General features: G+C 33.8%; 1 protein-coding gene across 3 annotated transcripts; it reads right to left on the bottom strand.

Moving 5' to 3' along the window:
- Nucleotides 1-632: 632 nt before the first annotated feature.
- Nucleotides 633-2,974, bottom strand: LOC107764468 (purine permease 3-like). Of its 3 annotated transcripts, none has more exons than XM_016583033.2 (3): nt 2,739-2,974; nt 2,116-2,354; nt 633-1,174 (listed from the first exon to the last, which is right to left on the bottom strand). In XM_016583033.2, exons 1-3 carry the CDS (start codon nt 2,860-2,862, stop codon nt 842-844), a joined length of 696 nt encoding a protein of 231 aa, XP_016438519.1. In that variant the 5' UTR covers nt 2,863-2,974; the 3' UTR covers nt 633-841. The 3 variants fall into 3 exon arrangements, with proteins under 3 accessions (XP_016438519.1, XP_016438520.1, XP_016438521.1); XM_016583034.2 differs by having other exon boundaries at nt 2,829-2,974; XM_016583035.2 differs by having other exon boundaries at nt 634-1,174; nt 2,116-2,974.
- Nucleotides 2,975-11,427: the final 8,453 nt, after the last annotated feature.

Genomic DNA, 11,427 nt, shown 5'->3' with positions numbered 1-11,427 from the left:
ATCATTAGAGAGAATGTGCTAGAAGGCCTTATTCATACGGTCCATGTTCCTTCCACTCTGCATCTAGCAGATATCCTGACAAAAGGACTTGGTAAATCACATCATGGTTACTTTTTGTCCAAGCCGGGAGTGTTAATCGCTTCTCAACACACAGCATGAGGGGGATGTTAAGAGGAATGATGACGTGGCATAGTTAGTTAGGTGTGAGTTAGTAGTTGGCTGTACAGATTTATTAGTATTTAATTATTTGTTAGTTATCAGTTAGTAGAAAATGCACTGTATAAATAGTGATGTACATCTCATATGAAAATAAGCGGAAATATTCCAGAACTCTCTTCTCCTCCTCTGTTCCATAACTCTCAATTGCTCGGGCTAGAAACTTCCATGGCTTCATCTCAACAGCTACATTATGCCCATTTCTTTTTGTCTTCGACCGGTCGTAAAAGGAAAGAAAAATAACTAAGATAATATATGTCTGAGCTTTCACTGCTTGAATCCAACAAGCAGGTGAAGACCATCTTCCATTTATGTACATATGCTACATTAATTATGCCCTTTCTTTTTGTATATTCAGTGGCAGAGACACCTTGAATCAAAGTAGTGCCATCCGACATCGTTTCATATAATTTATTTTGTTTAATAGGCTAATTTTTTTTTTTATATATATTAATAATAAACATGCATACATAATAGGCTGCCAACACCAATAGGAAGTAAAGCCTTCAATAGCGCACAGCGCCAGATCAGAACTTGTGTACAAGCCGAATTAAAATAATAGGTCGACATTATTTACCAAAAATTCTGCATAAAACCAATGAAAATTACAAAGGTAATAATTTACTCAAACTTGGTCTGGCTGAGTCGCGTGTTTAGTTTTTGTGACCTTTAAGCTGGCCTTATATTCACCATAGAAATAAGAGGCGAAACCCCAAAGACACATAGCTAAAGCCATCCACTTTTCTGCATTGAAGCTTTCAGGTAAGAACATCACAGCAAAGATCTGTTGTACTGGAACTAGAAGAGAGTTAACTATCCCTGACAATAGAGCTGAGGAACTGAAGATCAGTCCAAGATTTCCAATAATCATAATTTGCAAAGCTATTGCTGATAGTGCTAATATCATATAATACTTGTTCTGCCCCAGTCGAAATTCTCCAGCCTCTCTATGGATGGCCTGCATATATTTTAAAAAATATAGTAAAATGCATGAAGTCATATCCCACTTGATTATCTTTGAAAACAACTAGATATGTAAAAGCTTTATACTTTTCATTCTAAACCAAAAAAAGCTCATTTCATTGAGACTCTACTTTTTTCATTTCATATTACTACATCTTTCCACTATTTATGGCACTCTTTCTTCTTTACTTTTTGACGATCCCCTCGTGATCATATTTGAAAAGAACTAAATAAAGGATCTTTATAAAAGATTGTGTTTCACTCTGAACCTAGAAAGTTCTTGTCAGTGTAACTGATCAGCTTTTTTCCTATTATACATATTCCACTAAATTGATGATAATCCCTCTGTTTCAATAAAAGGGAAGTTTAAATTGGTAGAGTTTAAGAACTAAATATAAACTTTTGAAACTTGTGGTCAAAATATGTCATAATGTTTGTGTGATTATAAAACTATTAAAACATATATCTTTAAACATGACATAACATATATGTTTATGTAGTTATAAAAGTTTCTCATTAGGGCATGTATAAGATAAAGTTAAAAATGTTAATTGTTTGCAAATTTAAAAGTGTGTCGTCCATTTCAGAATAAACTAAAACTAAAGTATGTAACATAATCTGGAATAGAGGGAGGGAGGGAGAGCATATTATTTTAATATATTTCTCACAACTATTTGTAATAATTTTCTTTCATCTATCTATTCAACTTTTGAATATAATATGATGATTTCTTTATCATACTAATTTATCATAGCACAAATAATTTAACTTCTATATGATAACAGTGTAAGCTTTTGTAAACAACCTATTGTAACAGATTAAAGTACTACTCTGATAAAATGGAGGTAGTAGTACGTTATTATGAATATCAACATGTCTACTGAAATTTTAGAGACAAATATAGCCTAAAAAGATGTTATAGTAGTAATTCTATACCTGAAAATCTTCATTAATAATCATGGCGACGACACAAAACAAAGTGGAGAAGATGCATATAAGAAACTGCATTTGCATGACAAGATCAAACGTAACAACAACTCCAGCTTTGATATGGCTATACTCCACCCCTGCATTTACAAATCCATGAAGAGCAGCACCGACAATTGTCATGACAAACCCTAAAACGTATTGACGATTCGACTCTCCTTTAGGCCTATCTCCATTCATGTGCAGCCCTAATATGATTGATCCAAATGTCATCAAAACCACAGCATTTATAGAATAATGTGTGAACTTATGTTTCACGAAAAAATAAGCGAAAATCGCCGTGAAAGCCAGTGATGTTGAAGCGAGGAGGGAGGAAATTGAAACGGGAAGATAAGACATGCCGAAAGTGTAAAGGTAGCTACAAACACAAAAAAGGAGACCTAAAATAGCACTGGCTAATATTAGTTTTGGTGTGAGTATAACTCTATTAGTTTCTGTTTTAGCTTTTCTTCTTTTTGCATAAGAAATGGCAATTGGCAAAACCAAGATTGGAAACCCTGCTGTAAGCAAAAAAGCTTGCAACCATTTCCTTTTTCCACCATGCAAAAAGTAAATCCTAACAAGCATAACACCTGCTATTTGGCCAACTGCCATGAAGATGCAGTTGATGAAAACAAGCAGTGTTTTGATTGACATGAAATTCTTGAGTTTCCTAGGCTTACATTTTTCCCCTCTTGCTTCCCTTTGTATGTCCATTTTTTTTTTTCTCTACTCTTGAGAGATTTCTGTGTTATCAAGATATTTATTCTAATTAGAGAGATTTCTGTGTTATCAAGAAATGAGACTGCTCATTTGCCGAAATAATTAATTGAACGGATAAGACAAAGAGAGAAAGCGTAATCTAACTTTTATACCATCTACATCTACATATATAATAAAGGTGGGAATGAGATGTGGCATCTCTCCTAATTCAGAAAATATATTTATCTATTTTCTCAATTTTTTGGGGTTCTTCTCATTTTAAAACTATATATTTAATTTTTGAACCCAATTTTTTTTTTTTTAATTATAGCTCCATAATAAATAAGGGAAGAGAGAAAACAATAATACCATAACTAAAAGATGTCCGTTTTTAGCTACCAGATCAATCTTGACCAATTATTATATCCGTTTCAATTCGTTATTATGATCCTATTATTACTAATTAATGCACCAACACTAATTCTATTACAATTGCTCTGCCTAATTTTACGTTACAATTTATTCCTGTTATACTCAATGAAAGTTACAAATTGAATTGGTTTACTATAAATATAAGCAAATCTTTTCCATCACATAACTTTCGTTTATTGTTCCTTATCAATCCTTCACTCTGTATAAGAAATCTTCTTCTTTTTTTTTAAAACTCTTTTTCCAGTTATTCGCATTCTTACCCCAGTTATTATTTTGACACAAATTGTGTGCATAACTTTTATTGACTAGGAAATGGAGTGGGAGAGTAAGGAAGAGAAGTGCATAGATATTATTTTTGGGAGTATGGATTCAAATTCAAGTTTTCTACAGAGGTCATATTACTATAATGGTTTGTTGCATAGTTTGCTACAGAGGCTATATTTTCTCAACCAGAAAAATTGAGAAAATATGTTTAATCTATATGCTCTCAAAAGCAAATGAGAACCTAAAAAAATGTGATTATTTTTTCAGTTCAAAACAAACAATACGATTTGTGTGCATATGCAAATAGGAGATAGAAGGAACTTAAAAGGCACTCAACTCAATTAGTAGGGCTTTTGTTCGGCAATTTATTCAAATTATCCTTGCTTCTCGCGTTCTCCGTGTGGTTGCGGCTATATTTATATATCTCAAATTGTGGTTTTTTCTTTATTTCTCTCTATTGAGTTTATGGAGTAATTAGTGATAGTGTGTGTTGGAATGGAAGGAGCAATTAATCAAAAATTCAATTTTTAAAGATTTTCCATAAGATTAATAGGAGGAGGAAGAGGAATTGATTTGGTTATTTATGGAAGGATAATTTTTTATGTTACGGCGTGATTGAATGGTATTTATATGAGAAAAAAGTAAACAAGAAAATTTTAAAAATGTGTATTTTGATTTACAACTTATAATATATTTTATTATATATGTAAAAATATATGAGTGATATTCTATATATATATATAGAAAATGACTATGATATTTGGATGAGAAGGCTAATAAAACCTAGAATAATAGTTGCCGCCACTTGGATCATCGCAAATGTTTACAAGAAGGACAATAGAATTCTGGCATTTTGAGCTGTCTAATTTTTTGGTCTCTCTAAATTCAAAAGGATAAATTTGAACGAGGCATAACACATTATAAGAGCAATATCAATACGGAAAAGAGAATAACTCTTGAGAAACATTTAAGTGCTGATGCACTTTGTGAGATGAGAAAAAAGGTGGAAAAGAAGGAGGTATACTAATATATGTTAGAAAGTGATATTTGAATTTTTTAAATATGGTACATAAATAAAGGAAAGTATAAGGAAAAAAATAATCAAGAGAGAAATTAAAATTTTGGATTTTTCATGAGTTAGTAGGAGGAGATCGGTAATAGAAATGATAGAAGGGTGTAAATACGAGAAAGAAAAGCAAAAAAATAAATAGAGAAGATAAGCAAAGGTAAGTAAATGAAAAAGAGGGCCAGAAATTGTGGGAAGTGGAAGATAATATTGGAATGAATATAAGATCGTAAAAATAATAATAGATAAACAAGAAAAATAATGAAAGGAAAAAATAAAATCTCAAAATGCCAAAATAGTAATGAGAATATAGTAAAAAAAACTTTTTTGCTTTTTCTTCATTTCTTAAAATAGAATAAAGTCTATTTTATTTTTTATTTTTATGAAAGTAAGGAGAAGAAAATCAACAATTGGACATAGATTTATCCACTTCCTAAAATTTTGAAAATATAAGTTTCGAACTTAAATATATCTATTAGAAATCTTAAGAAAATAATCATGATAGGAGGCCAAATTAATTTTAGTGCCTCCAAGAAGTAGAGAAAATAAATTTTGACCACACCATTTAATTTATTGGATATAATTATTTATCAAAAGAAAATAAGACTAAATCGATTGATTACTTTTGTTATTTTTTATTAACATATTAAAAATTGATCAAATCGTTAACTTAACTACGCGAAGCGTGGTCAATTCACTAGTAGGAGTAATAAATTAAAAGATTCATACACTATCAGGTTAGGTGAGATTATCTATGAGTAATTATTGCTAACAATAAGTAAAACAAGTTGTGTAGAAAATAAGACATGCAATTGCTACATGTAACGGCCCGGCCGGTCGTTTTAAGAATTTACGCTCTGATCCCTTATTAACTACTTTTTCCGTATTTGTTTCTGCTATTTTGATTTGTCGGGATGATTTGTTTTGAATTTCGGAGTGTTTTGGGATACTTAGTCCCTAAAAGAGAGTTTAAGCTTTAAAATTTGGACCGTAGTCGGAGTAGTATGAAGACGGCCTCGGAATAGAATTCCGTCAGTTCCGTTAGCTCCGTTGGGTGATTTTGAGCTTAGGGGATTGTTCGGATGATGTTTTGGAGGTCCGTAGCTTATTTAGGCTTGAAATGCCGAAAGTTGAATTTTTGAAGTTTCCGGTTCGATAGCGAGATTTTGATATCGGAGTCAGAATGGAATTCCTGAAGTTGGATTAGTTCCATAGTGTTGAATGTGACATGCTTGTAAAATTTCAGGTCATTCAGACGAGGTTTGATAGAGTTTTTGATCGAAAGCGGAATTTGGGATTTCTTGGAGTTCTTAGACTTGAATTCGATGTTAATTTGGTGTTTTGATGTTGTTTTGAGCGTTCCGAAGGTTGGAACAAGTTTAAATGACGTTTTAGGATTGGTTGGCATATTTGGTTGAGGTCCCGGAGGCCTCGGGTGTGTTTCGGATGCTCAACAGGTCATTTTTGGACTTAGAAAATTGCAGATTTTCTTCTGTTGTGTTGCAGAGAGAACCTTCATCGCGAGAGGGTTCTCGCGTTCGCATAGAGCATCTGGGTGAAGCAGCTGAATCGTGCTTCGCGTTCGCGATGATGTCCCGCACTCGAGAAGGTATGGAGACTTTGGTCTTCGCGTTCGCGACATGGTCCTCACGTTCGCGTAGGATCCGCTAGTGTAAGCTACGCGTTCGCGAAAGAGGAAGACTAGCCAGTGGATTTTTGTGCATCGCGTTCGCAACAATGGTCTCGTGTTAGTGAAGAAGAACGTGTCTGGGCAGAACATAAATTTCAAAATCGAGGATTTTGAGTTCATATCACAAAATTGAATTGGGAGCTCGGTAGAAGGCGAATTTTGGAGAGATTTTCGGAGAAAGTTTGTGGGTAATGATTACTAACTCCTTTTTTCTTATAACCCATTAATCTAAACGTGAATTCATCATCTAATTTCAAATTTTGGGTGAGAAATTAGGGAAAATTTTGAAAAGGTTCTTAGACCTAATTTGGGGTTTTGATTAAGATTTTGGCATCGGATTTGGATAATTTTGGTATGGTTAGACTCGTGAGTTAATGGGGGTTCATAATCCGTAACTTTTACCCGATTCTGAGACATGAGCGCGGGGGACTTTTTGGCCGATTTTCTTAATTTCGCGTGTTAGCATCGAATTAATTAGTGGAATTAGTTACTTGAAGTTATATTTGCATTATGCAATTGATTTGAATAGATTTGGCCATTTGGAGTTGAGTACTCGTGGCAAGAGTGTGGTTTCAGGTTGATTTTGAACCGGTTCAAGGTAAGTGGCTTGCCTAACCTTGTGTGGGGAAACTCCCCTTAGAATTTGGTACAGTTGATATATGAAATGCGGTGAGGTGACGAGTGTGTATGTGCTAATTATTAAAAATCCTATTTTCATTAAGTAACTATAATTTTGTTTCCTTCCATGTTTATATTACTTGTAATTTAAGCCTACTGTTAGCTTAGGGAAGCATGTCTAATTGACTTAATTGCTTTACTTGCTCAACTGCTTTATTTGAATTTTGTGCAGCATGCTATGTTAGAAATATCTGTTTTACCTTTGTATGAAATTAGATTTAATTGAATACTCTTCGTGTTGCTGCTGTGTTTACTTTGGGACTACGGGCGATATTCTGGTAGATCCCCCTTGCCTATTTATTTGGGACTATGGATTGTATTCTGGTAGATACCCCTGCACATTTATATTGGAACTACGGAACTGCACCCGGTAGATTTTCCCGGTACTAGATACTTACATTTGAGACTACGGATCGGGATTCCGGTAGATCCCCGCGCACTATGAGTTGGACTACGGGACGAAACCCGGGAGATCCATTGGATATTTATATTTGGGGATTATAGGACGGTGTCCTGAGAAATCCCCGATTGCTATCTCTGTGTGGAGTTACTTTCTTATCTGTAATTTTCTATCTGTTGTATTTGTTGTTATTCTTATTATCTTGTGTTACTTCATATTGTTAGCATTTAATTATATTGTCGTATTCTATATTGTTTTACCTTGCTTTTCAGCTATAATCGGTAAGGCCCTGACCTTCCTCGTCACTACTCGACCGAGGTTAGGCTTGACACTTACTGAGTACCGCTGTGGTGTACTCATGCCCTTTCCACACATATTTTTCAAGTGCAGATCCAGGTTCTTCGGCTCCGCCCTACCATCCTTGAGGCGAGGCGATCCTTCAGAGATTTCGAGGTATATCTGCCGCGTCTGCACACCGAGGAGTCCCTCTCCATCCTCTCTTGTAGTTACAGCCCTTCTATATTCACTGTTTTAGACATACTGGAGTTAGAGCACTATGTAGTATCCTTAGCTTGTGATTTCATGAGATTCCGGGTTTTGGGAAGTTGTTCAGTTTTTTGAGATCTTGTGTTAGTGTACGCCGAGCGACATCTCAAACTATGCCGAGCGGCATCTCAAACGCTTCTATATTTGTATATTTTTAGTTTTTATTAGTTTCTCCCCATTTTGTTTCTTTTTCCGCAATTGTTAGGCTTACCTAGTTGTAGAGATTAGGTGCCGTCACGACAGTTCACAGAGGGCGAACTTGGATCATGACACTACAACACATTAAATGACATGCAATTGCTCTAACAAATTAAATTTTATATTGTGATAATGTAATTTTTATACTAACAATGTCTATAATAAGTTAAATCAGGATATGAATAAGCTTTGGACGTGTAAAATAATAAATAATTATCGTCAAATGGAGAGGCTGGTTGTTGCGCAAGCCACTTATGTAAAGGAAGAAAAGTAGAACATCCTAGTAATAAGTGACTAGAATATCGATCAAAGCATTGTTAATTAATTCAAATGAAATCTTATAGTGTCAAAGTTAGATATTCTCCGTTTTAGCAAAAAGTAATGCCAATAATGCTAATTAGGGGTTCATAAAAATTCGAAAAACCGAACCAAACCGAAAATCAAATCAAACCGATAAAAAAAGTTGATATTTTTTTGTTTGGTTTGATTTTGGTTTTGAAATTTAAAAACCGATCAAATTTGGTTTGATTTTGGTTTTAATAAAAAAAATTCGAACCAAACCGAATATAAGAGAACCAAACCGAATATAGGAGTAGCTATTTTAAATTTAGAAGTACACCTATATATATGTATACTTTTATACAAAGTTTCAAATTTTTTATAGTAAATGTTAATCGTTTGCACTTTTAGTACAGTTCTTTACCTTTACATTCTAGTTTGATTGATAATTTTCTTTTGTTAAGTGTAAGAATCTATTCATGTTAAAAATAATATATTTTTAATTGAGTTCTTAAATTATTCATCACTATTTGATTCAATTATCATCAATATATCTTGGTAAATAATAGATTTCTCAAAGGGCAATTGATTTGATAGTGTTACGTTGAAAATGTGGTCGCCGAAATGTGTTTTGATAGTGTATGTCTTATATTTAAGAAAAACTGACAAATAACCGAAAAACCCGAAAAACTAACATAAACCGAATTGAGAAAGAACCAATTTAATTGGTTTGGTTTGGTTCTAATATTTGAAAAACCGACTTACTTGATTTGGTTTCTTATTAGGAAAAAATCAATCCAAACCGAACCATGAACCCCTCTAACGCTAATTATTGCTATGGTTACTCTTTTGATTACGTCACTACTCTCTTTTTGTAATCTAGATAATTTGGAAAAGTTTCAATTGTGAAAAAGTGGATTACCACTAAGGTAACCACTATTCTGCTCCTTGTTTTTCGTACAAAAGAAAAATGTACACTGTTATATATAGATCATTCAATTATATGATAAGTGATGTTTGTTTACCTTTTTTATTGTTGAATCCTTCCATCCTGGCTTTCCTCTCCTAGCTACTGTCGTGCATTAAAAACAAAATAACAGAGGAGGGATGCATAAATTTGTAACCTCCAATTCTAACGGTCGTTACACGCTTGAACTTGTTGGCTATCTTGAATGGAGTTCAAGCTCAACTGCCAAACAGACGTGTCGTGGAAGGCTTCGAAACTGAAGGGAGAATAGTAATTTTGAATAGAAAAAGTATTTATGGCTATTATTGATGGCATTTGGTATTTTGGTAGTATATTATGAATTGGCTAATATTGACAGCATCTTTTGCGCTAAAAGGCCAAAATGGATAGTTTTTCCTTCGGAAAATATATTAGTAAAAATGGCATGGGGTAGCCACTATTTAAGGTGATATTTATTCTTTATCAAGCAATTTTAATGTTGAGTAAAAATAATCACTACTTTATCAAAATTAATATGAAAAGATATTTTTACCCTTTCTTCCATTGCTTTTCTTCTCAAACCCTCGCTTCTCTCTCTGCATCGAATACATTGGCTCTGGTTTCTTGATTAAGAACTAAACAAGCTGGGTGTACCTTCCTCTACAAACTTAGACTTACAAGATCATAAATTAAGGATTGCTAGTCCTTAACTTACAGTAACAAGCTCATACGTTAAGGACGCTTGGTCATAAACTTAGAGTTGGAAGTTCAAAAATTAAGACACTTGGTCCTTAACTTAGAGTTACACGCACATAATTAAGGACATATAGTCCTTAACTTAGAGTTACAAGCACAAAAATTAAGGACAGGTAGTCCTGAACTTCGAGTTCCAAGTTCTAAATAAGGACATGTAGTCCTGAACTTATACTTACAAGCTCATAAAATTAAGGACAGTTAGTCCTGAACTTATAGAACAAGCTCATGAATTAAGGACAGCTAGTTCTGAACTTACCGTAACAAGCTCATAAGTTAAAGACACTTGGTCCTGAACTTTATGAGCGGAAGGGTATTTTTTGTCCGAGCGGGTAAAGTTTATTAAAGTAATAGCTAAAGACTAAAAATATTTTAAATAATAGCTTAAAAATAAATATATGTATTATTAGTGGCTAGTTGTGCACTTCTCCCAATATATTGCTGTGTATTGGGCCTGCTTAACTCTGAGTGGTCCATCATCTCATAATTAGATTTGGGTCCAAAATAAGAACTTCTCAGTTGCAGTTCCAAGAGTTGGCCCATTATCCCTCAGCTTCATGAGGTGAGACGCACCAGGCCTAAGTTGGGCTTGACTTTCTCTGTACTGGAGGTTTGATCTCCTCGTTATTCGGGGCTTTTGTATCTATACCCACTTTTTGTGTCACGTTTTAATTTGTATCCGTTTTGCAAAAAAAATTGCAAGCGTACCCGCTTTTCCGCATAACTCCAGCATATCGGACTGAAGTAGTCGGACCTGAAGTTTAGCTCTAGAGCTGAAGTTTTTGTTTTGTAACTAGCGAACTTCAGCTCTAGAGTTGAAGTTTTTGTTTGTAACTGGCGAACTTCAGCTCTAGAGCTGAAGTTTTTGTTTTTGTAACTGGCAAACTTCAACTTTAGAGCTGAAGTTTTTGTTTTTGTAACTGGCGAACTTCAGCTCTAGAGGTGAAGTTTTTGTTTTTGTAACTGGCGAACTTCAGGCCTAGAGCTGAAGTTTTGTTTTGTAACTGGCGAACTTCAGCCCTAGAGCTGGAGTTTTGTTCGGAAAAATCCCTCACTGTAAGCACGTGATTTTTGCCCTATATGAGAATTACTCCCAAAAAAATCAAAAATAAAATGATTTTTCTTTGGTGTGCAATTTTGTGATATTTTGTGATATTTTGAATAATTATTTGTATTTGTCTGTGCATGTTTATTTGCTAAATTAATAAAAAATACAAAAATATGTCGCATTTTGCATGTAGGATTTAATTCTACAATTGTTAGTAATTAAATTTGTTATACAAAAATTAAAAATTACAAAAATAGCCATCGTTTGCATTTTTAGCATT

The sequence above is a fragment of the Nicotiana tabacum genome, chromosome 20, assembly GCF_000715075.1.
Source record: "Nicotiana tabacum cultivar K326 chromosome 20, ASM71507v2, whole genome shotgun sequence".
Taxonomy (NCBI): domain Eukaryota; kingdom Viridiplantae; phylum Streptophyta; class Magnoliopsida; order Solanales; family Solanaceae; genus Nicotiana; species Nicotiana tabacum.
This window is presented reverse-complemented; position numbering and strand designations above follow the sequence as displayed.

Coding starts and splice junctions, on each gene's coding strand:
- LOC107764468 (XM_016583035.2), bottom strand. CDS start 2,862: ATGGACATACAAAGGGAAGCAAGAGGGGAAAAATGTAAGCCTAGGAAA. Junction 1,175..2,115: donor TTATTAATGAAGATTTTCAG/GTATAGAATTAC, acceptor AAATATATGCAG/GCCATCCATAGAGAGGCTGG.